This window comes from Oncorhynchus clarkii, chromosome 21 (genome assembly GCF_045791955.1).
Source record: "Oncorhynchus clarkii lewisi isolate Uvic-CL-2024 chromosome 21, UVic_Ocla_1.0, whole genome shotgun sequence".
NCBI lineage: Eukaryota > Metazoa > Chordata > Actinopteri > Salmoniformes > Salmonidae > Oncorhynchus > Oncorhynchus clarkii.
Genome location: NC_092167.1, coordinates 28,623,588 through 28,650,388, shown reverse-complemented (window position 1 = coordinate 28,650,388; position 26,801 = coordinate 28,623,588). Strand labels below are relative to the sequence as shown.

Below are 26,801 nucleotides of genomic sequence, written 5' to 3'. Positions count from 1 at the left end.
GAGATATATTGTTTGGTCAAATGTTTTTGAAAATTATATTATTTTTTTATTGGGGAATGGTTTAAGATTTCCCCCCAATGTGTTCTCCAATCTCATAAAACATTTTCTAAAAAAAAAGTCTCCATTATGCTCTCAAGTCCGACGTATTGAAAACAAGTGTCAAAAATGTTGACCCCTATCTTTTTTTGAAGAAAAACAAAATGATCTCTTTATCTGAGCAATTGTATTAGCATAAAATAATTGTCCCATTTCTTTTGTATACAATATAGCTCAGTATTTGGATTATTTATTTTATTCTTTTTTTGCTAATCTTTATGAAGCGTGACAATACTTTTTGACCTGACTCAACATGTTCCATATCAGTGCCCATCACTCATTTTATGGATTTATTCAATGAGTGATTCAAATGACTGAGTGTATCATAGTGTCAGAGCAGGCATTTTGAATTGACACATTTCATGGAATGGGTGATTGAAATCAATGAATGCATCATAGAGTATGTCAAACCATGAATTTCTAAGTCGATACATTTCATGAAAAGTGGGGACTGAAATGAATGTATCATAGTGTGTTAGACCTTGAATTAACTGACATTTTATGAAATTGGTGAATGTAGTAAATTAATGTGGTTCAACCTGCACTGTTTATTTTAAGTAGTTGAAATACTTAAGGTTGTTGACAGGGTTAATCTTTACTATTTTCAGACCAATACTTAATATACAGCCCAAAATGTCTTTGGTGATTCAAATACAGTATATTGCATTGTGGCCAATGGAATGGGCGAAGTAGACAGTGCTGCAGGGTATTTAGATCACAGTCCCCCATGAAATAACACCATACATAGATTCTACAGACCCTAATGAGTAATCCCAACCCCACTTTTACCCGGCACATAGAATAGTTTTTTCTCCACAAGCCAATGTGTCTTTTATAGGCCTACAGTGTATTGCATTGGGACCAATGGAATAAGTGGAGTGGAGTGCTGCTGGGTATTTAGACCGCAGTCCAAGAAATAACCCCATATAGATTCTACAGACCTCACTGAGTATTCCCAGCCCCACTTTTACATCTGCACATAATCATTTTTGCTCTACAACCTAATATTGTGAACATACCAGTCTGAACATAGACTTTTTGATAGTGATCTTAAAATGTTTTTAGAAGCACATTTGTATTTGTTTCCATAAATTATGTATTGCATTTGCTTACAAGCACAATACAAATGGATTCTAATGTAATATCTTTTGAATGAGTTATCCGCAATGCAAGGTTTAGAAATGCAGGCTTTTATTTTTAAGGATTACTGATTACCATACAGAGTGACGTTATTTGTGCTGCTGGCAGAATACTAGTCCCAAATACTACTAACAACTTTATTTAGGCTTACTAACATCGTGAATTGTATTCTTAGTAATCATCTCCCTATCAATCAGAATTAAAACTTACAGAATCAAATCCTACTTCTACCATTTGAATTTCAGTAGTCTGTTAGAAAACTGAAATATGACACCTGGCAATTTTCGTTACTTATTCAGCCCGTCTCTCTCCACCCCTCCTCTCTGTGTCCCTACTGAAAAGCCGTGAAATTCCTGAAGGTTTACGCTTTTGTTTCGATTGTTTTGGCGCAAGAATTCGTGGATTTCTTGGAGATGCTCGGCTACTAACCAGCTATAACATTAGGCTACTAAATACATTTGCCACTGGTTGTAACTTCAAAGCCGCGTAAACAAGCTTCCCATAATCTTGCAGTTCAACACCCTTCTCCCGTTACAGTGAGCGAGAAGTTGAGATAAAGGAACAGGGAATGAAAAAAAGTGTGGAAACTCAGGAAGGAGGAAGGAGAATAAAGGGAAACTAGGAAGAGTTTTCGCTCAAGGAAGAGAGAAAGTTATGTGGACACAAGAAACCTCTCCCCCGGTTTGACAGCGCAAGAAGCTGTGATTTCTACTCCCCTGGGAAATTGGTAAGCGATTCCAAATAGCTATTGGATTACACGATCAACCACTGACTAACTAAACATTATGCATATAGACTACAACTATTGATAATTGTTTGTTTTACTTCGCTTCTTCTCTAGGCTACCCCTTGGGCCTATTATCACTATATAGACTACTGTTACTATAGCGTACATCAATCAGTCTTAAACACGTTTCCCTAACAGCGTTTACGTAACTGTCTTTATTTTCTATTTCAATTATATTCTGCAGTCTGTCTTGATCTATACACATTTCAGAGTGCAGTTTGGATAGCCACATAGATAGACCCACTGGTAACTGAGGCTGTTAGTTACTAACATTGGTACATTATAAAGTTGAAACGCTCTATAATCTGTTTCCAGGCATTCCATGTGTTACCTTACTGTTTAACAAAAACAAACTTTCTGAAACTCTCTCCTCTCTTTTGAACTCTTAACTTCAAGTCGTCCCAAAATATAATCATTTGAAGAATGTGGATAGCTTCTTTAAAGTAAAATGTTCTCCCTGCATATAATTGAAGTCGAAGGCCTACCCGTGCTTAATTGTAGCCGGATCCTACCGGAACAGGATCACCTCCGTTTTGGACTGTTTTATTCCGGAACGTATTTGGCCGGATCCGGTACATCTTGTGTCATGAAAAATAAGTAACTTTTTGCGATGTAAAAAAATATAATAAAAGCGTTCAAAGTTCATTCGAGTTCCCTCTTCGTTAATCATAGCGCAAAGGGTTCTGGAGGAGCTGAGGCACTGTCATGTGTCAGTTGTGCAGAGGTGAGGACGGAGTCAGGCGCAGGACACAGAACTGAGTAAAATAACGTACTTTACTCGGCCAAATAAATCCATGCAGGGATAACAAGCCCTAACACAAGACCAGGAACAATCACGCACAAAACATAATGAGAACCAGAGGGTTAAATAGGGAAATAATAATAACGTAATGGGAACCAGGTGTGTACAATCAAGACATAACAAATTGAAAAAAGAAACATGGATCTGTGGCAGCGAGAAAGCCGGTGAGGACGACCACCGAACGCCGCCCGAACAAGAAGAGGCACCAACTTCGGCGGAAGTCGTGACAGGCACCCATGATCAGTGGTGTAAAAAGTACTTAGGAAAAAATACTTTTAAGTACTATTTAAACTTCTTACGGCTGAAATCCCGTTAACAGGATCGATATGACAACAGCCAGGGAAAGTGCAGGGCGCCAAATTCAAACAACAGAAATCTCATAATTAAAATTCCTCAAACATACATGTATTATACACCATTTTAAAGATAAAGGTGTTGTTAGTCCCAAAAAGGCTTTATGACGAAAGCAAACCATATGATTATGTTAGGTCAGCACCTAGTCACAGAAAAACAGCCATTTTTCCAGCCAAAGAGAGGAGTCACAAAAAGCAGAAATAGAAATACAAATGAATCACTAACCTTTGATGTTCATCAGATAACACTCATAGGACTTCATGTTACACAATACATGTATGTTTTGCTCAATAAAGTTAATATTTATATCCAAAAAATCTCAGTTTACATTGGAGCGTTATGTTCAGTAATGTTTTGCTTCCAAAACATCCTGTGATTTTGCAGAGAGCCACATTAATTTACAGATATACTCATAATAAACATTGATAAAAGATACAAGTGTTATGCGTGGAATTATAGATATACTTCTTGTTAATGCAATCGCTGTGTCAGAGTTCAAAAAAACTTTATGGAAAAAGCCAACACCATGCAATAATCTGAGTATAGCGCTCAGACACAAAAACAAGCCATACAGATACCCACCATGTTGTGGAGTCAACATTAGTCAGAAATAGCATTATAAATATTAATTTACCTTTGATGATCTTCATCAGAGTGCACTCGCATGAATCCCAGTTCCACAATAAATGTTTGTTTTGTAAAGTCCATAATTTATGTCCAAATACCTCCTTTATGTTCATGCGTTTAGTTCACAAATTCATGACGCACGAGCACTAGGTCCAGACAAAAAGTCAAAAAGTTCCATTACAGTTCGTAGAAACATGTCAAACGATGTTTAGAATTAATCTTTAGGATGTTTTTAACATAAATCTTCAATAATGTTCCAACCGGACAATTCCTTTGTTTTTAGAAATGCAATGGAACGCAGGTTGCTCTCACGGGAGCACGCGAGACTGAGCTCATGGCATTCTGCCAGACCTCTGGTTGAAACAGCTCTCATTCTCTCCCCCTTCACAGTAGAAGCCTCAAACAAAGTCCTAAAGACTGTTGACATCTAGTGGAAGCCTTAGGAAGTGCAATCGGACCAAATTTGCACTGTATCTTGGATAGGCAAAGAGTTGAAAAACTACAAACCTCAGATTTTCCACTTCCTGGTTGGATTTTTTTCTCAGGTTTTTGCCTGCCATATGAGTTCCTTCTGTTATACTCACAGACATCATTTAAACCGTTTTAGAAACTTCAGATTGTTTTCTATCCAACTAATAATATGCATATCTTAGCTTCTGGGCCTGAGTAGCAGGCAGTTTACTCTGGGCACCTTATTCATCCAAGCTACTCAATACTGCCCCCCAGCCATAAGAAGTTAAGTAGTTTTTGGAGTATCAGTACTTTACTTTACTATGTATATGTTTGACAACTTTTACTTTTACTTCACTGCATTCCTAAAGAAAATAATCTACACATTTTTGCAATTACATTTACTTTTGATACTTAAGTATATTTAAAACCAAATACTTTTAGACTTTCACTCAAGTAGTATTTTACTGGGTGACTTTCACTTTTACTTGAGTCATTTTCTATTAAGGTATCTTTACTTTTACTCAAGTATGACAATTGTGGGCTTTTTCCACCACTGCCCCTGATAAATTGAAATACATTTGCCAAAGTTATAGAATAACTGCTGTCTGTTCAATGAAAATAATGAAATAATTCAGAATAGCCTACTACACCATGAAAATGCCCATCATTTAGCCACAGAGGTCAATAGCGTCTTTTAAAAAATAGCCTATCTGTGGATTGTGTGTAGCCCAATAACAATACATAGCCTAGAGTCAGGAACGTGCAGCAAATCTGTCAGTGAACAGCATGCAGACAAAACAGGCCTTTGGCAATATTTCAAATACATTTGCGGGAAAACACAGGTTGGAAACCAAATGGCTCCTGCTGAAAAGAGAAGTCTCTAATCTGTCTGCTCTAGCCTAACAAAATATTTGATAAACTTCCAAATATTGTTTTACAAAGTAAAACGAGTGAGATATACATTGTATTCGGAAAGTATTCAGACCCCTTGACTTAAAAAATAAATACAATTACGTTACATACTTATTCTAACATTTATTCAATTTTTTTTCCCCTCATCAATCTAACACACAATACCACATAATATTGGGGTGGCAGGTAGCCTAGTGGTTAGAGTGTTGGGCCAGTAACCGGAAGGTTGCTAGATTGAATCCCAGAGCTGACAACTCGTTCTGCCCCTGAACAAGGCAGTTTGCCAACTGTTCCTAGGCTGTCATTGTAAATAAGAATGTGTTCTTAACTGACTTGCCTAGGTAAATAAAAAATAATGACAAGGCAAAAACAGGTTTTAGAATATTTTGCAAATGAATTACAAATATAAAATATAAATATCACATTTACATATGTATTCAAACCTTTTACTCAGTACTTTGTTGAAGCACCTTTGGCAGCAATTACAGCCAAGAGGCTTCTTGGGTATGACGCTACAAGCTTGGCACACCTGTATTTGGGGAGTTTCTCCCATTCTTCTCTGCAGATCCTTTCAAGCTCTGTCAGGTTGGTTGGGGAGCGTCAGGTCTCTACCAGTGGCAACCCATCATTCAGGGCAGGTGGGGCTCCACATTTTTTGTGGGGCTTGCCTATTTTGCATGTTATTTTGGCATTAGTACGTGTCACATATCAGTTTGCAAACAATGTAAAAAAAATATATATATATATATATATATATATATATATCATTGAGTTAATAAAGCCGCATACAAACATTGTCTCTTTTTTGTTTTCTTGAGTAAGCAGCTCCAAAATTCAGGTGTTTCAGCCTAGCTCAGTGCTTTCTGCGGTGGTGGGGCAAGCCAGCAGAAAATAGGAGCATTGCGCCATGATTGGCTCAGTGTTCTGTCACTCATGGGGACACTACTTCACAGGCCAAATCTAAGTCCTTAGTAAGGATAGACATCGAACATTTAAGCCCTTTGAGTCCTGCTAGAGTTACATTAGAAGAGCCCTTCCAAGAAGGCTCAAGGTCATTGGCCACAGCTAAAATTACGTAAAATCACGTTATATGTACAGTGGCTTTGATTGGACTGATCATGTCAAAATCTTACTTTCAAAATCTTAGCTAGCAGTTATCAACATGAATCAAGTCGGCAATCTACTGACAAATCCTTTTTAATCCTTGTCATATGAAGATAAATAATGAAGAGAAATTATAGATAAAATGTATCGGTGCTCATCGACCATTGGACATATACATTACACAACAAGTTGGAAATTGCAAATTAAACAATAAGTGGTTTGGAAAGAATCAGTGGCTAACTGCAAGCGTTACAAAGCAACCGTCGCTCGCTCATTAATGTCTTAATCGAAATTACGGATTGCCTCTTATCTGCTTGATGTTCCCTTATGCCATAGTTTGTACATTTCAATTGTCAGTAGAAACCACATTTGTTTAAGCACGTCAGCCATATCAGCTATGTTTTATAAATGCAGTAAATGAGGCTGAATTAACTGTTTCACTGCCAGACAAGGCTCCGCTGATAGCCAGGTGTAGCAGTAGGAAGGTGTTGGGACTGCTGCTGGGACTCTTGGGACAGCTTTATGTAGGCCCTAACAGTTTGTGGGAACCGTTTGTCACCGTTATAGTGTAATTAATGTATTGTTTAGTGTTGTGTTGTGTAGTGGCTTTGCTGGCATGCATCCCAACATGTTGTTTTTGTTTTGTCCCACCTAAATGTACATGCTAAAATCGCCACTGGTCTCTACAGAGATGTTTGATCAGGTTCAAGTCCAGGTTCTGGCTGGGACACTCAAGGACATTCAGAGACTTGTCTTGACATTCAGAGACTTGTCTCATTGTTTAGCTGTGTTCTTAGGGTCGTTGTCCTGGTGGAAGGTGAACCTTCGCCCCAGTCTGAGGTTCTGAGCACTCTGGGGCAGGTTTTCATCAAGGATCTCTATGTACTTTGTTTTGTTCATCTTTCACCCTCAATCGTGACTACTCTTCCTTCCGGTCCCTGCCACTGAAAAACATCCCCACAGTATGATGATGCCACCACCATGCTTCACCGTAGGGATGGTGCCAGGTTTCCTCCAGATGGTCGTCCTTCTGGAAGTTTCTCCCATCTCCACAGAGGAACTCTGTCACTCTGTCAGAGTGACCATCGGGTTCTTGGTCACCTCCCTGACCAAGGTCCTACTCCCCCAATTGCTCAGTTTAGCCGGGAAGCCAGCTCTAGAAAGAGTCTTGGTGGTTCCCTCCTTCTTCCATTTAAGAATGATGGAAGCCACTGTGTTCTTGGGGACCTTCAATGCTGCAGAAATGCTTTGGTACCCTTCCCCAGATCTGTGTCTCGACACAATCCTGTCTCGGAACTCTACAGACAATTTCTTCGACATCATGGCTTGGTTTTTGCTCTGACATGCACTGTCAACTGTGGGACCTGATATAGACAGGTGTGTGCATTTCCAAATCATGTCAAATCAATGGAATTAACCACAAGTGGACTCCAATCAAGTTGTTGAAACATGTTAATGATGATCAATGGAAACAGGATGTAACGGTTTTCTTTGGGTGAAGTAGAGTCGGACCAAAACGCAGCGTGGTATTCTTGATACATGTTTAATAAAGACGACAACACGATCAATACAAAAACAAGAAACGTATCGAGAAAACCTAACAGCCTATACTGGTGCACATACAAACACAGAGATAGAAACAATCACCCACAAACACACAGTGAAACCCAGGCTACCTAAATATGGTTCCCAATCAGAGACAATGACTAACACCTGCCTCTGATTGAGAACCATATCAGGCCAATAATAGAAATAGACAAACCAGACACACAACATAGAATGCCCACCCAGCTCACGTCCTGACCAACACTAAAACAAGGAAAACACACACGAACGATGGTCAGAACGTGACACAGGATGTACCTGACCTCAATTTCCAATCTCATAGCTAAGGCTCTGAATACTTATGTAAATAAGGCATTTCAGTTCTTTATTTTTAATACATTTGCTAAAATCTCTAAAAACCTGTATTCGATTGGTCATTATGGGGTATTGTGTGTAGATTGATGAAGGAAAAAAATGTCTTATTCAATTTTAGAAAAAGACTGTAACGTAACAAAATGAGGAAAAAGTCACGGGGTCTGAATACATTCCGAATGCACTGTAGGCTTTTGGCACGGACGCATCGGCCATCACCGGTGAGTGAGCTGCGCATCATTGGGTGAGTAAGTGAAACTGAATAGCATTTTTAGGACTATAATTTCATCCTCATATTGTAGCCTACAATATGTGTCTCCACACACATAGGCCTATGCTGTTGATCAAATCAAATCAAATTGTATTAGTCAGATGTGCCAAAGTAGACCTTACAGTGAAACGCGTACTTACGAGCCCCTAACCTACAGTGCAGTTTAAAACAATATGGATAAGAATAAGAGATAAAAGTAACAAGTTATTAAAGAGAAGCAGTAAAAATAACAATATATACAGGGGGGTGCCCGGTACAGAGTCAATGTGTGGGGGCACCGGTTAGTTGAGATAGTATGTACATGTAGGTAGAGTTAATTAAAGTGACTATGCATAGATGACAACAGAGAGTGGCAGTGGTGTAGAGATGGAAGGGGGGGGGGGGGGGCAATGTAAATAATCTGGGTAGCCATTTGACAAGATGTTCAGGAGTCTTATGGCTTGGGGGTAGAAGCTGTTTAGAAGCCTCTTGGACCTAGACTTGGCGCTCCAGCACCGCTTGCCGTGTGATAGTAGAGAGAAGAGTCTATGACTAGGGTGGCTGAAGTCTTTTAACATTTTCAGGGCCTTCCTCTGACACCGTCTGGTATAGAGGTCCTGGATGGCATGAAGCTTGGCCCCAGTGATGTACTGGGCCATTCGCACTACCCTCTGTAATGCCTTGCGGTCGGAGGCCGAGTAGTTGCCATACCAGGCAGTGATGCATCCAGTCAGGATGCTCTCGATGGTGCAGCTGTAGAACCTTTTGAGGATCTGAGGACCCATGCCAAATCTTTTCAGTCTTCTGAGAGGGAATAGGTTTTGTCGTGCCCGCTTCATGACTGTCATGGTGTGCTTGGACCATGTCAGTTTGTTTGTGATGTGGACACCAAGGAATTTGAAGCTCTCAATCTGCTCCACTGCAGCCCCATCGATGAGAATGGTGGCGTGCTCGGTCCTCCTTTTCCTGCAATCCACAATCATCTCCTTTGTCTTGATCACGTTGAGGGAGAAGTTGTTGTCCTGGCACCACACGGCCAGGTTTCTGACCTCCCTATAGGTTGTCTCGTTGTTGTCGGTGATCATCGGCAAATTTAATGACGGTGTTGGAGTCGTGCATGGCCGTGCAGTCATGAGTGAACCGTGAGTACAGGAGGAGCACAGTGTTGTTACCTACCCTTACTACCTGGGGGCGGCCCGCCAGGAAGTCCAGGATCCAGTTGCAGAAGGAGGTGTTTAGTCCCAGGGTCCTTAACTTATTGATGAACTTTGAGGGCACTATGGTGTTAAACCCTGTAGTCAATGAATAGCATTCTCACATAGGTATTCCTTTTGTCCAGGTGGGAAAGGGCCGTTTGGAGTGCATTAGAGACTGCATCATCTGTGGATCTGTTGGGGCGGTATGCAAATTGGAGTGGGTCTAGGGTTTCTGGGATAATAGTGTTGATGTGAGCCATTACCAGCCTTTCAAAGCACTTCGTGGCTACTAATGTGAGTGCTATGGGTCGGTAGTCATTTAGACAGGTTAACTTAGTATTCTTGGGCACAGGCACTATGGTGGTCGGCTTAAAACATGCTGGTATTACAGACTCGGACAGGGAGAGGTTGAAAATGTCAGTGAAGACACTTGCTAGTTGGTCAGGTCATGCTTGCAGTACACGTCCTGGTAATCCGTCTGGCCCTGCGGCCTTGTGAATGTTGACCTGTCTAAAGGTCTTACTCATATCGGCTGCGGAGAGCATGATCACACAGTCTTCCAGTACAGCTGGTGCTCTCATGCATGTTTCAGTGTTATTTGCCTCGAAGCGAGCATAGAAGTAATTTAGCTCATCCGGTAGGCTCATGTCACTCGGCAGCTCTCAGCTGTGCTTCCCTTTGTAGTCTGTAATGGTTTGCAGACCTGCCACATCCGACGAGTGTCAGAGCCGGTGTGGTACGACTCGATCTTAGTCCTGTATTGACGCTTTGCCTGTTTGATGGTTCGTCTGAGGGCATAGCGGGATTTCGTATAAGCTTCCGGTTCCGCTCCTTGAAGCGGCAGCTCTAGCCTTTAGCTCAGTGCGGATGCTGCCTGTAATCCATGGTTTCTGGTTGGGTTATGTACGTACGGTCACTGTGGGGACGACGTCATCGATGCACTTATTTATGAAGCCAATGATAGATGCTCCTCAATGCCATTAGAGGAATCCCGGGAACATATTCCAGTCTGTGCTAGCAAAACAGTCCTGTAGCTTAGCATCTGCTTCATCTGATCATTCATCTGATGGATTTAAGGTCATTTTTATTGATCTCAGATTCTCAGTTTGTTAGTGTCAAAGTAGACTGTCATTTCGATCATTTGTATGGTTTTTAAAAAATTCTGCAAATGTCTCCAGTCATGTAAAATTATTTAGAATTGCATGAAATGCGTTTATAAAATACCACATTTTTCCTGGACCCTAGGCGACTACAATGTTCCCCATGTGTGCAACTTCTGTAAGTGCCTCTACTCTACTGCTTTGTGTTTATGTGTTAATAGACAACTATATCATCTTTATCTTAGACAACCCTCCAACCCAGAGCGCAGTGAAGTCTACCCACACTGGCACTCTCTCCTACTGACACAAGAGATGGAGGGAGAGAAGGAGAGAGAGAGGGAGCAGGGAGAGGAGAAAGAGAGCGACGAGACGGAGGAAGAGGAGAAACAGAGCGACGAGGCTGAAGAGGAAGATGATGAAGAGGATGATGATGAAGATGCGGAGGGAGCTGCGTTGGTGTGGCAGGAGGGGTCATACGGAGAGGATGACCTGGGCCTACCCATAATGCATTGGGAGGCGCTGAGCCTGCGCATCGCAGAGCTGGAGAAACAGGAAGAGGAGAAGAGAGAGAAGAAAACAAAGGTCAGAGGTCACAGTTGAGTGCTGGGGACAGGTGTTTTTGGACAGGTAGTGGAGAGTAGAGGGGGAAGGGGAGAGGAGTGAGAAGAAAGAACAAAGGTAAAGGGTCATAGTTGAATGCTGTCTGTTACTTATGGATGTGGACAGGTGACACAGTTGTCTATTTATGGGAGAGAAGTGTGCATCTGTCAGGGACACAGTGTTGTACAAAAACATGGTGCCTGAATGCAATGTCAGGCACCTGCTCTATTCAGTGGCTAGTTTTGTGTTGAAAGAGACTACACAGCACTGCAAAACAATATGAACTTTAAAAAAAAATCCTTAATCATTTTAACCTTTATTTATCCAGGAAGTCCCATTGAGGTCAGAATACCTCTTTTACAAGGGAGACCTGGCCAATAAGGCAGCTCATTAAAAAAACTAATTAAATTAATTAATTCATTAAAATTAAATTAAACTTACACACAGGAGAGGCTCTCCATAACTTGGTCTGTATAACTTGTGCTACCTACAGTCATGTGAAAAAGCAAGTACACCCCCTGGAAAGTTTGACTTTTTAGGAAGTATTTGGACAGATGGATATGTAATATTCACTTCAACACTATTGACAGATAAAGGTAACCTAATTTAACAAATGAAACTGAAAGATTATACTTTGCCATCATTTATTCATCGAAAGTCAACAGAAATGCAATTCCATAGTGTGGGAAAAATAAGTACACCCCTAGCTTCTGTTGTAGATTAGTTTGTGTTTTGGATCATTGTCCTGTTGCAAGATCCATGTTCGATTCAGCTTCAGCTTTTTGACAGGTGGCCTCACATTCTCCTCAAGGATTCTCTGGTACAATGTGTAATACATGGTTGACTAAATGATGGCGACTTGGCCAGGCCCTCAGGCATCAAAGCAGCCCCAAACCATAATGTCACCGCCTCCATGCTTTACGGTTGGTATGAGGTTCTTCTGTTCAAAGGCAGTGTTTTGTTTTTGCCAAGGATGGCATCTGGCATTGCGGCCAAACAACTCCACCTTTGACTCATCTGTCCAGAGCACATTGTTCCAGTAGTTTTGATATTCTTTTTTGAAAGCAGAGGCTTCTTCCTTCCTGACCTCCCATGTAGGCCAAGAGGCAGTCTCTTTCTGACCGTTGACTCATGCACTTCAATATTGATTGTAGCAAGAGAGGCCTGTAGATCCCTTGATGTTACCTTGGGGTATTTAGAGACTTCTATGAGCATCTTTCGGTCAGCTCTTGGGGTGAATTTGGTGGGACAACCTGTCCTAGGTGGATTGCCAGTGGTCTGGAATTTTCTCCATTTGTAGATGATCCGTCGGACAGTGGAACTATGTACTTCGAATTGCTGGGAAATGGATTTGTAACCCCTCCCAGACTCACAGGCATCAATCATCTTTCTTCTGGGGGCCTCGGATAGGTATTTGGATCTTTGCATGATGTGTTACAACACCCATATGGTTAAGACCAAACCAGACCAAGTTTATAATCTTTATGGAAGTCTGGACTCTCCCAAGGTACTCTCTAATGATTTCCTAATAATTTGCACCTGTTTTGGTGCCTGATCCTAATTTTAGCCATTTTAGGTGAAGGTAAAGGGAGGGGTGTTCACATTTTTTTCTGCATAACAAAACTGCATTTTGGTTTATTTTAATTGCATAACATTTTCAAAGTACATTTTTTGGTGTGCGATTTGTTAAATTGAGTTCCCTTTATCAATGGATGTGGTTGGAAAATAGCTCAAATATCCATGTGTCCAAATATGTTTAAAAAATGATTCAAAATAGACCACTTTCCAAAGGGTGTACTTACTTTTTCACGACTGTATATCTGATTCATCTCCAGTCTTCCAGTGTCCTTGAACGAGGTAAGAAATTGTCAGCAAGCCGGCCGGAGGAGAGAGAGAGAGGGAAGACGCTGTCCATGAACCGGCCAGGAGACAGGGAGCAAGGGAAGAGTAAGGAGAGCTGGGAGGACAGAGGCGAGGAGGACTGCAATAGCCGCGTGACAGCCCTAACCTCGCGGTACGAAGCACGGTGTAGTCTACGTAACATTGTGTTGTGATAGTGTTGTTAATTATGTACTAATAGTATAGTACCCAGGCTGATAGAATCATGAACAAATCCCACTTCTGACACCAGTGTAATGAAACCAAGGGAGAAGCATAAGGTTCGAGGCAAGAAGCGAACTCACATCCTTGTGGTCAATAATCCAAGAAAGAATCCAAGAAAGCTAGCTCCAAGAAAGCTAGCTCCCTGGAGGAGTGGTATCAAATAAAAATTGATTGGTCACATACACATGGTTAGCACATGTTATAGCAAAGTGCTTGTGCTTCTAGTTCCGACAGTGCAGCAATATCTAACAAGTAATCTAACAATTCCACAACAGCTACCTAATACACACAAATCTAAATAAGGGAATGGAATAAGAATATATAAATATAAATATATGGATGAGCAATGACCGAGCGGCATAGGCAAGATGCAATAGATGGTATAAAAACAGTACATACATACACTACCGGTCAACAGTTTTAGAACACCTATTCATTCGAGGGTTTTTCTTAATTTTTACTATTTTCTATGAAATAACACATATGGAATCATGTAGAACCAAGAAAGGGTTAAATAAATCAAAATGTATTTTATATTTGAGATTATTCAAATAGCCACCCTTTGCCTTGATGACAGCTTTGCACACTCTTGGCATTCTCTCAACCAGCTTCATGAGGTAGTCACCTGGAATGCATTTCAATTAACAGGTGTGCCTTCTTAAAAGTTAATTTGTGGAATTTCTTTCTTTCTTAATGTGTTTGAGCCAATCAGTTGTGTTGTGACAAGGTAAGGGGGTATACAGAAGTCCAAATAATGTCAAGAACAGCTCAAATAAGCAAAGAGAAACGACAGTCCATCATTACTTTAAGATATGAAGGTCAGTCAATATGGAACATTTCAAGAACTTTGAAAGTTTCTTCAAGTGCAGTTGCAAAAACCATCAAGTGCTATGATGAAACTGGCTATCATGAGGACTGCTACAGGAAAGGAAGACCCAGACTTACCTCTGCTGCAGAGGATAAGTTCATTAGAGATACCAGCCTCAGAAATTGTAGCCCAAATAAATGCTTCACAGAGTTCAAGTAACAGACATCTCAACATCAACTGTTCAGAGGAGACTGCGTGAATCAGGCCATCATCAAATTGCTGCAAAAGAAAACACTACTAAAGGACACCAATAATGAGAAGAGACTTGCTTGGGCCAAGAAACACGAGCAATGGACATTAGACTGGTGGAAATTTGTCCTTTGTTCTTGAGTCCAAATTTGAGATTTTTGGTTCCAACCGCCGCGTCTTTGTGAGACGCAGTGTGTGTGAACGGATGATCTCCGCATATGTGTTTCCCACAGTAAAGCATGGGGAAGGCGGTGTTATGGTGTGGGGGTGCCTTGCTGGTGACACTGTCTGTGATTTATTTTTTTTTAATTCAAGGGACACTTAACCAGCATGGCTACCACAGCATTCTACAGTGATACGCCATCCCATCTGGTTTGGGCTTAGTGGGACTATCATTTGTTTTTCAACAGGACAATGATCCAACACATCTCCAAGATATGTTAGGGGTATTTTACCAAGAAGGAGAGTGATGGAGTGCTGCATCAGATGACCTGGCTTCCACAATCCCCCGACCTCAACTCAATTGAGATGGTTTGGGATGAGTCGGAAAAGGTTAAAGAAAAGCAGCCAACAAGTGCTCAGCATATGTGGGAACTCCTTCAAGACGGCTGGAAAAGCATTCCAGGTCATGCTGGTTGAGAGAATGCCAAGAGTGTGCAAAGCTGTCATCAAGGCAAAGGGTGGCTATTTGAAGAATCTCAAATATAAAATATATTTTGATTTGTTTAACACTTTTTTGGTTACTACATGATTCCATGGCTGATGGCATTGAGATATAAGCTGTTTTTCAGTCTCTCGGTCCCAGATTTGATGCACTTGTACAGACCTCACCTTCTGGATGGTAGCGGGTTGAAGAAGGCAGTGGCTCGGGTGGTTGTTGTCCTTGATTATCTTTTTGGCCTTCCTGTGATATCGGGTGCTGTAGATGTCCTGGAGGGCAGGTTGTTTGAACCCGGTAATGCATTGTGCAGACCGCACCACCCTCTGGAGAGCCCTGCGGTCGTGGGTGGTGCAGTTGCCGTACCAATCGGTGATACAGCCTGACAGGATGCTCTCAATTGTGCAACTGTAAAAGTTTGTGAGGGTTTTAGGTGACAAGCCAAATTTCTTCGGCCTCTTTTGTGCCTTCTTCACCACACTGTCTGTGTGGGTGGACCATTTCAGTTTGTCCGTGATGTGTACACCGTGATGTGTACGCCGAGAAACTTAAAAACTTTCCACCTTCTCTTGTAATCATGTTTATCAATGCCAGGGTCATTTCACTACTTACTAACCCAAAAAATTGTTTTCCTCATCAGTCTTTCGAATCAGATGAACCTCCAGCTGTGCTTCATCAATGACAGCGGAAGCGAAGAAGAAGATGAGGATACTGGCAAAAAAGTTAGTGTGAAGGTAAGCACACACACTCAAAGGGTAAGGCTGGTCATAGAGTGGTACAGCTAGAGTGATGCAGGATATATCATAGAATTGTGAAATACACTTGTTTTCTTGTATTCCAGATCTCAACCATAATGCCGTTTTTGTTTTGTTTCTGTTCTTTCAAGAATTCCAAAATTGTTGGTAAGAGCGGTTCCAGTGTGCAGGTGCGCCAGCAGCCCAAGTCCCCTGCCCCCCCTGCAGCCAAGAGCAAATCATCAGGCTTCAAGGCTGCACTGAGCGCGCTCAGAAACAAGCTGAGGACTGAGCAGAAACAGGAGGTGAGAGCGGGAGGGAAGGAGGGACCTGAATCCCAAGTCAACTCCTAGCCCCTACCCCCTCTGCACTCCTGTAGTTTTGAATGTATAGGATAGGCACTTGCTTCTCCTTGCCATCTTATACAATCCCATCATATCTACAGGAGTGGCTAGAAAGGAGGTTAATAGTGCTGCCCTTGGGGTTGCACAGTGTTTTGTTATTAGGTGTTATCTTACATTCTGTTCTTCACTCTGTCCCCTGTGTCTCAGAGCCCAGCTTGTTGTAATCAGCTGTTGAAGAATAGAAGGCTGGACCGAAGTGACCTGCAATCCTTCAGTCTCAAAGAGCTCAACGCCCACCAAAACTCTCTCAACAAGGCTATACAAGGTGAGTGGTCACTTAGATACTACACAGGATATATTGCATATTTACACTGAGTGTACAAAACATTGCTCTTTCCATGACATAGACTGACCAGGTGAAAGCTATGATCCCTTATTGATGTCATCGGTTAAATCAACCTCAATCAGTGTAGATGAAGGGGAGAAGACAGGTTAAAGACGGATTTTTAAGCCTTGAGACAAGTGAGACATAGATTGTGTATATGGGCCATTCAGAGGGTGAATGGGCAAGACAAAAGACTTAAGTGCCTTTGAACGGGGTATGGTTTGAGTGTCAAGAACTGCAACGCTGCTGGGTTTTTCACACTAAACAGTTTCCAGAGTGTATGAAGAATGGTCCACCACCCAAAGGACATCCAGCCAACTTCACACAACTGTGGGAAGCATTGGAGTCAACATGGGCCAGCATGGAACGCTTTTGACACCTTGTAGAGTTCATGCCCCGACAAATTGAGACTGTTCTGAGGGCAAAAGCAGGTGCAACTCAATATTAGGAAGGTGTTCCTAATGTTTTGTATACTCAGTGTATATTTTAGATATAGGCTACTTTATATTTCACCTTTTTCATTTATAAGTTATACCAACCTTATTATTTTACCTTTATTTCACCTTTGTCAAATGATCTGTACAACTGCATTTGATCTTACATTTTTTATCTGAAATTTTGTTTGTGTTTGTGTGCCCGTGCGCATGTGGGTGTGTCTCTGTGCATCGCCCATCAGACCTTAGCACAGAGCTGGTGGTTCATCTTCAGACTCGGGACCAGCTGAGGACAGAACAGGATGCTATGCTGCTGGAGGTACAGGACATGACATCACTCTGACATATAGAACCCTGACCAAGATGGCTGCCATTATCAGCACAATCTAGAGCTATGCAGGTCTATGACAAGCCACTCTTGTGTATTATATACTCTATGGACGACACTTTCAGAAGGCCCATCACCATAGAATAATTCGAATCATTCTAAGTTCTACGGTCATCGTCTAATAAAATGGAATCCCGGTGTCAGAGATCAGGTCACAATCCGTCAATGACGGACACCGGTGCTTGAAATTAATGGACGAATCAAATCAATGTGAAGAGACTGCATCACTCCTAAATACCTTTTTGGATTGAATTGCACAGCATTTTGTTTTTATTTCCCAGTGAGCAAAACTGGTTGAAATGACGTCATCACACCCAGTTTCACATTTATTATGACATCATATCAACCGGTTTTGCTCTGTGTTTTTTTTTGTGTTTTTATAAAGGGAAACGTGTATGTCTGGACTGTTAATGTTGTTGTATTGTAGGGTTTTAGGGGGAAAATAACGGTAATATTATAAGGGATTAATAAGCTGCTATTGCTACCCATGGATCAGTCTAGTTTAAATGTCCATTGTCATCCACATGTTGAAATGCAATGATCATTTGGAAGCACATTATTTGAACTATACGTCATACGGTATCATAACAAATGTCATTGAGCGTTACGACGTGGAGTTTGAATAAAGTGTTACCGATTGTTTTTTATTCTTGTTGCCGGGACACGTTTCATTGTTTGTTTTGATTTTATGTTGCCGGGACACAGCTATGTCTTCTATTCTCGGCGATGTTTTAATGTATGCATGATGATCGTTGAATGAGTCAGTCAGAGAAAGGGGCATTACTAACCAAACAGACACACACACAGTGTAATGCGAGCACTGCTCAACTCAATGACTTGGGTCTACTGAAATAGCAGGAAAAGTAAAGGGTATGGAATACTATATTAACCTGCATACTGTTGTAATATGACAACAATGTAACCTACCAGCCGACCGACAAGATGCCTGACCAAGCCTCACTCGTTTGGTACTGTTGTCATAAAACAGCAACACAAGGAGCATTGGGATTTTGTCCGGGTTACATGAGTTTGACGTCACTGTTGACGTTGTTTTATTCTACAATAATTTTGCATGAAATAAACAGGTTGTCAAGGATACATATTGTGTGTAGGTGTGCTAGTGCTGCTTTGTATGTATGTATGTATGTATGTACCTGTATCTAGAGATGGATTAAGTGTACATGTACAGTAGCTATTTACATAATGTATTTAGCACAGATGTAAATTGTATACATTGCCGTCTGTGTGTGTGCATACGTGTGTGTGTGTGTGTGTGTGTGTGTGTGTGTGTGTGTGTGACTTCAGCCCTGGTTAGAGTTTGCCTTAGCCAAATGTCTAGATCAGCAGAATGGGAGGAAGAGAGGGGGACATGGGGAGGGAGGGAAAGATAGAGGGACAAGAGGAGAGAGAGGGTGGGAGGGAGGGAGGGACTGTGTCACACCGACAAAGACACGAGGCAGACAGGGATGAGTTAGAGGAGCCAAAAACAGGTAGAAAGGAGACAGACCTGAAGGTGACTCATTATGTCAAGAGAGAGATAGACTTTCCAACACAGAGTTTCTTGATTGGTCATTTTGTTCTTATATATTCACCATTTTACCTGTGGTCTTCACTGGTATCTTCTTGATTGGTCATTTTGTTCTTATATATTCACCATTTTACCCGTGGTCTTCACTGGTATCTTCTTGATTGGTCATTTTGCTCTTATATATTCACCATTTTACCCGTGGTCTTCACTGGTATCTTCAGTCTTTTCGTTTTTGTTGGACTCTTTTTCTAACTTGGAGAACAGGGATAAAGGAAGAGCGTTTTGAACCACAGCTCATTTCAACAGGTATGTCCTTTATTTTGCTTACAAAGCTCACAGATTGCAGGGATTTGGGTATTTATGCTGTTTACATTTATAGATTTATTACAGTTACATTTATTGCCACTCTCTCTATGTGCCATACTTTCTTATGACAACCAGGAGACCAGTCCTGACACACACACAGTACAACCAGGAGACCAGACCTGACACACACACAGTACAACCAGGAGACTAGACCTGACACACACACAGTACAACCAGGAGACCAGACCTGACACACACACAGTACAACCAGGAGACCAGACCTGACACACACAGTACAACCAGGAGACCAGACCTGACACACACACAGTACAACCAGGAGACCAGACCTGACACACACAGTACAACCAGGAGACCAGACCTGACACACACACAGTACAACCAGGAGACCAGACCTGACACACACAGTACAACCAGGAGACCAGACCTGACACACACACAGTACAACCAGGAGACCAGACCTGACACACACACAGTACAACCAGGAGACCAGACCTGACACACACAGTACAACCAGGAGACCAGTCCTGACACACACAGTACAACCAGGAGACCAGACCTGGCACACACAGTACAACCAGGAGACCAGACCTGACACACACAGTACAACCAGGAGACCAGTCCTGACACACACACAGTACAACCAGGAGACCAGACCTGACACACACAGTACAACCAGGAGACCAGACCTGACACACACACAGTACAACCAGGAGGCCAGTCCTGACACACACACAGTACAACCAGGAGACCAGACCTGACACACACACAGTACAACCAGGAGACCAGACCTGACACACACACAGTACAACCAGGAGACCAGTCCTGACACACACAGTACAACCAGGAGACCAGACCTGACACACACACAGTACAACCAGGAGACCAGTCCTGACACACACAGTACAACCAGGAGACCAGACCTGACACACACAGTACAACCAGGAGACCAGACCTGACACACACAGTACAACCAGGAGACCAGACCTGACACACACAGTACAACCAGGAGACCAGTCCTGACACACACACAGTACAACCAGGAGACCAGTCCTGACACACACACAGTACAACCAGGAGACCAGTCCTGACACACACACAGTACAACCAGGAGACCAGTCCTGACACACACAGTACAACCAGGAGACCAGACCTGACACACACAGTACAACCAGGAGACCAGACCTGACACACAGTACAACCAGGAGACCAGACCTGACACACACACAGTACAACCAAGAGACCAGACCTGACACACACAGTACAACCAGGAAACCAGTCCTGACACACACAGTACAACCAGGAGACCAGACCTGACACACACACAGTACAACCAGGAGGCCAGTCCTGACACACACACAGTACAACCAGGAGACCAGACCTGACACACACACAGTACAACCAGGAGACCAGACCTGACACACACACAGTACAACCAGGAGACCAGTCCTGACACACACAGTACAACCAGGAGACCAGACCTGACAAACACACAGTACAACCAGGAGACCAGACCTGACACACACACAGTACAACCAGGAGACCAGTCCTGACACACACAGTACAACCAAGAGACCAGACCTGACACACACAGTACAACCAAGAGACCAGACGTGACACACACAGTACAACCAAGAGACCAGACCTGACACACACAGTACAACCAAGAGACCAGACCTGACACACACAGTACAACCAAGAGACCAGACGTGACACACACAGTACAACCAAGAGACCAGACCTGACACACACAGTACAACCAAGAGACCAGACCTGACACACACAGTACAACCAAGAGACCAGACCTGACACACACAGTACAACCAAGAGACCAGACGTGACACACACAGTACAACCAAGAGACCAGACGTGACACACACAGTACAACCAAGAGACCAGACCTGACACACACAGTACAACCAAGAGACCAGACCTGACACACACAGTACAACCAAGAGACCAGACCTGACACACACAGTACAACCAAGAGACCAGACCTGACACACACAGTAAAAATATTCCCCATTTATTTGTATTTATTATGGATCCCCGTTAGTTCTTGCCAAGGCAGCTGCTACTCTTCCTGGTGTTCAGCAAAATTAAGACAGTTACATACAATTAAAACCATTACATTACATTTCACAACAGATTTCACAACACATTAAGTGTGTGCCTTCTCTACTACCACATATCTACAACACAACATCCATATGTACGAGTGTGTATGTTATTATGTGTGTGTGTACGTGTGTGTCTGTCCCTTCACAGTCCCCGCTGTTCCATAAGGCATAGTTTTATCTGTTTTTTTATCTGATTTTACTGCTTGTATAAGTTACTTTATGTGGAATAGAGTTCCATGTCGTCGTGGCTCTATGTAGTACTGTGCGCCTCCCATAGTCTGTTCTGGACTTGGGCACTGTGAAGAGACCTCTGTTGGCATGTCTTGTGTGGTATGCATGGGTGTCTGAGCTGTGTGCCAGTAGTTCAAACAGACAGCTCGGTGCATTCGACATGTCAATACCTCTCATAAATACAAGTACTGATGAAGTCAATCTCACCTCTACTTTGAGCCAGGAGAGATTGACATGGATATTAATGTTAGCTCTCCATGTACATTTAAGGGCCAGCTGTGCTGCCCTGTTCTGGGCCAATTGTAATTTTCCTAAATCCCTCTTTGTGGCACCTGACCGCACGACCGGACAGTAGTCCAGGTGCGACAAAACAAACTAGAGCCTGTAGGACCTGCCTTGTTGATAGCGTTGTTAATGTGCTTCATTATGGAGCTACTGTTCCATCAACATGTTTTGACCATGACTGTTTTACAATCCAAGGTTACTCCAAGCAGTTTACTCTTCTCAACTTGCTCAATTTCCACATGATTTATTACAATATTTAGTTGAGGTTTAGGGTTTAGCGAATGATTCGTCCCAAATACAATGCTTTTACTTTTTGAAATAATTATTGTAATGTCCCAACTCTCTAAATGCAGGGCTCTTATCTATTATATTCAACACTCAGATAAATAGAGTAGTCATGAAGAAGGGATTGGGCTAATTATTTTGAATGATTTGTCTTTTGCACCTATGGTGTACATAGGACCTATATTTACCTAAATCCTCTACGTTGAATGTGTGAAGTGATGTTGATTGCACACACTCACAGACATACACACATCATGTGTAGCCCACTCTCACCTGCTTGTGTGTGTGTATTGGGCGGGCAGGGGGGGGGGGGGGGGGGGGGGGTAACTGGGCACGTGCAAAGCACTGGACAAGGGGATAGCAATGTGGTGATGGTACAGTATAATGGGATAGTAGGGCTTGGATGAGTTTGAGTTCAGTCGATGGTGGCCAAATGTGAAGCGACCCACATATGTTCACGAATGACGTACAAGACGAAAGAGGAGAAATACAATGACACACAAGTTAATGAATCAAGAGTATAAAAATGAGGGCAAAGAGGAGGTGGGAATGGGTAGGTGGATGCATATGGAGTCACTGTATGGTGGAGGGGAATGAAACGAAAGATGAACGGGGGAGGGGGGGAATGGAGGGATGGACTGATAGGACAAGGGGAAGTGTAGTTACTGATTGTCGAGTTAATGGAGTGAGAAGAGACTGAATCAGCAGCATATAGTCGTACAGGAGGGCAAAACACACACAGGAGGGCAAACAACACTGGAGATTGTGTAAGGGGCTGGGGGGAGTCACCGGTCAGCAAGGGGGAAGGAGGGAGAGTACCTTGGGAAGACACCTCATGGTGTATGTTGAATGAAAGAAAGAAATTTTAGAGCCCTCAAACTCAATGCTGGACCTCAAAGCCATTTTCACTGCATTTTTTTTCATTGTTCCTCTTTATTCAGGGACTGATTTAGACCTGGAACACCAGGTATGTGCAATTAACTCTCCGGTAGAACAGAAAACCAGCAGGCTCTGAACCTTGTAGGGTAAGAGTTGAATACCCCGGGTTTAGAGTATGCTAAAAGTTATATAACTCCAGACTTCCAGGTAACTGACAAAAAATAAAGAAAATACCAACATAAATGGTCTTAATAGGGCGTTGGGCCACCACGAGCCAGAACAGCTTCAATGCACCTTGGCATAGATTCTACAAGTGTCTGGAACTCTATTGGAGGGATGGGACAACCTTCTTACACAAGAAATTCCATCATTTTGTGTTTTGTTGACGGTGGTGGAAAATGCTGTCCCAGGCGCAGCTCCAGAATCTCCCATAAGTGTTCAATTGGGTTGAGATCTGGGGATCTGGTGACTGAGAGGCCATGGCATATGGTTTACTTCATTTTCATGCTCATCAAACATTGTAGTGACCACTCCTGCCCTGTGGATGGGAGCATTGTCATTTTTTTCCATGAACCTAAGCACGACGGGATGTTAATTGCTTAATTAACTCAAACCACACCTGTGTGGTAGCACCTGCTTTCAATATATACTGAACAAAAATATAAACGTAACATGCAACAATTTCAAAGATTTTTCTGAGTTACAGTTCATATAAGGAAATCAGTCAATTGCAATAAAATAATTAGGCCCCAATCTATGACTGGGCAGGGGCGCAGCCATGGGTGGCCAGGCCCACTCAATAGTCCCTGCCAATCAGAATACGTTTTTCCCCACAAAAGGGCTTTATTACAGACAGAAATACTCCTCAGTACCCGTCACCCTCCCATCAGACGATCCCGCAGGTGAAGATGTCGGATGTGGAGGTTGTGGGCTGTGTGGTTACACGTGGTCTGCGGTTGTGAGGCCAGTTGGATATACTGCCAAATTCTCTAAAATGACATTGGAGATGGCTTATGGTAGAGAAATGAATTTTGAATTCTCTGGCAACAGCTTTGGTGGACATTCCTGCACTCACCATGACATGTGCACATACCCTCAAAACTTGACACATTTGTGGCATTGTGTTGTGTGACAAAACTGCATATTTTAGAGTGACCTTTTATTGTCCCCATGCTGTTTAATCAGCGGATGTAGATGAAGTGGATGTATTATATTGACAAAGGCTAAAATGCCCATTAATAGGGATGTAAACAAATTTGGGCATGTTGCGCTTGTATTTGTGTTCAATGTACTTTGTATCCCTCATTTACTCAAGTGTTTCTGTTATTTTGGCAGTTACCTGTATATCTATATCAAATCACTGTACAGGGAAGTATACTATGAAAATTCATTAATATGAGTGATTGTAACAACCCTCTCTCTTTCTTTCCAGGTAAACAGAATTTGAATTGTGAAGACAACATAAGTGAACCTGGGAATTGGATATTCAGAAATCAAACAGAGGCAACCAGAAGGAACAGTAGAATGGGAAGATGAGACATAATCTCAACTGACACGGAAACACCCCAACGTCACCATGACAACAAAAACGATGGACGCCCCTGCGCTCAATGATGACATTATTGTTGAAGGAGTACACCACCTCCTTAACTCCTTCTCTGTCAATCCCTCGCTCCCTCCCTCCTGCAGCATCGATGAGTCCTACAAGTACATTTTCCTCCCTCTGTGCTACTCCTTCACCTTCCTCTTCTCAATCTCCCTCAACTTTATCATTCTCTGGCGTTCCTTCAGACGCACCAAGCGTTGGAACGCCTCCCTCATCTACATGGTCAACCTAGCCTCCACAGACTTCATGTACGGGTTGTCACTCCCCTTCCTGGTGGCTAGCTATGTGATGCGTGACCAATGGATCTTTGGGGACTACATGTGCCGATTGGTCCGCTTTCTGTTCTATTTCAACCTGTATTGTTCTATATTCTTCCTGACGTGTATATCTGTCCATCGCTACCTGGGGATATGTTACCCTATGAGGACCATCACACTGGAGACTAAGAGAGCGGTCAAGGGGACGTGTGTGTTGGTGTGGGGGGTCGTCTTCGCTCTTACGTGCCCCATATTCCGGTTTGCCCAAACGAGCCACGTGATGAGAGGTGTAGGGGGCGAGGCTATGGTGATTACCAGTAATAACACTGGCACCGTTAGTAGTAATGGTACTGGGGAGGTGGAAACATATCAGAACTGTTGGGACGATGCCATCGATAAGGAGTTCCAAGACTATGTTCCATATGGAATCATCCTACATCTTCTAGGGTTCTTTCTCCCGTTCTCTATCATCGCCTGGTGCTACTCACATGTGGTTCTGACAATATTCCGGACCCTGCGCTCCCAGCCCCAATCACAGCGAGGCAGAGGAGAGGGGGGAGGAGGAGGTGGGGTACGTGGAGGTGGAATGAGAGGGAATGGAGCTGGAGTTGTGGGAGGAGGACTTCAGGGAGGAGGAGAGGGGATGTCGATAGTTCTCGGCGCCCACTCTCCATATGCCCACCGACGGCGTAAATCCATCAAGACAATCATCACCATCACACTCCTCTTTGCCCTCTGCTTCTTCCCATTTCATGTCACCAGGACTATCTTCCTCGTCCTGAAAGTGAAGAAAGGTGTCCCGTGCCACACCATGACGATGGTATCCATGTGTTATAAGATCACCCGGCCGCTGGCGTCTTTCAATGCCTGGCTCAACGCACTCCTCTACTTCCTCACCAAGGAAAAAGGGGGTGGCGCCCCCTGTTGCCCACCGCCAGACACTACTGCAGCCAACCAGCATCATGGGCTCCTCTGGCCGCTGAGGAAGCTGGGAAGAGCGGGAGACGAGGAGGAGGGGGGCGAAAGGGGCGAGAAGGGGGGCATGGTCAATAACAAGGGTAACAACAAAGAGACGAATAAAACGGCTGTACATTTATTCAGAGGGATGACCAAATCCAAGGTCCGATATACTGTGGAATAAGTTCAATTAAATTCGATAGACTTTATTCATCCCGAGGGGATCAATGCTGGCAGGCATAGGATGAGTTGTTGTTGGTGGCGGAAGTCTTCTGCATTACATGGATTTCATTCAGAAGCAGGCCTTTGTGAACAGTATAAATGGTTGGGTGCAGAATTCAGGATGTGAAAAGGAACGGTTTGGAGACACAAAGGACATTAGATATGATCATTAGAGATGATCTTACTATCATTGGCAGTATTCAAATGTTGATGAGTAGATCTGGATGAGGATTATGATACTGTACCATAACAAAGCAATGATGGACTCTGTTATATAGTTTTTTGTAAAAAAAAAAAATTCTCCATGAATTTGTTGAGTTGAAGGAAGTTATACCTCAGGAAAACAAAACTCAGAGACAGATTTGGTATCTGTTATTGTATCTTTTGATGACGGCCCTTGATGAGAACTGTATTGGTCTATTTCCTGTTCATCTTGTGTCTGACATTTTGGAAATGTACAAAATATGACTGGATTAAACATGTTTAATGTAACGCTACTGTCCAATGAGATTGTGTTGTTGAATTGTGTGTGTGTGTGTGTGTGCGCCCACAAGGACAGTAAATCAAGGAAGATTCTCCCACGTGGCCACATTTCCCATGTCCCCATAAGGACAAAGGCTATTTTAAGTTTAGGGGTTAGGTTTAGGGTTAGAGGTGCAATTAGGG

The 26,801-nt window shown here is 42.8% G+C and overlaps 1 protein-coding gene across 4 annotated transcripts; it reads left to right on the top strand.

Annotated features, from left to right (window-relative positions):
• Nucleotides 1-1,548: 1,548 nt before the first annotated feature.
• On the top strand, nucleotides 1,549-26,433 carry LOC139378829 (P2Y purinoceptor 3-like). 4 transcript variants are annotated; one of them, XM_071121364.1, is made up of 8 exons: nucleotides 1,602-1,963; nucleotides 10,984-11,320; nucleotides 13,174-13,352; nucleotides 15,797-15,890; nucleotides 16,043-16,195; nucleotides 16,442-16,559; nucleotides 17,296-17,372; nucleotides 24,526-26,433. In XM_071121364.1, exons 2-8 carry the CDS (start codon nucleotides 11,051-11,053, stop codon nucleotides 24,538-24,540), a joined length of 906 nt encoding a protein of 301 aa, XP_070977465.1. In that variant the 5' UTR covers nucleotides 1,602-1,963; nucleotides 10,984-11,050; the 3' UTR covers nucleotides 24,541-26,433. The 4 variants fall into 4 exon arrangements, with proteins under 4 accessions (XP_070977464.1, XP_070977465.1, XP_070977466.1 ...); XM_071121363.1 differs by lacking the exon at nucleotides 24,526-26,433 and having other exon boundaries at nucleotides 1,549-1,963; nucleotides 17,296-18,543; XM_071121365.1 differs by lacking the exon at nucleotides 24,526-26,433 and having other exon boundaries at nucleotides 1,731-1,963; nucleotides 15,797-15,878; nucleotides 17,296-18,541.
• Nucleotides 26,434-26,801: the final 368 nt, after the last annotated feature.

Excerpts from the sequence above, each read along its gene's own strand:
- LOC139378829 (XM_071121362.1), top strand. The coding sequence starts at position 24,670 with ATGACAACAAAAACGATGGACGCCCCTGCGCTCAATGATGACATTATT.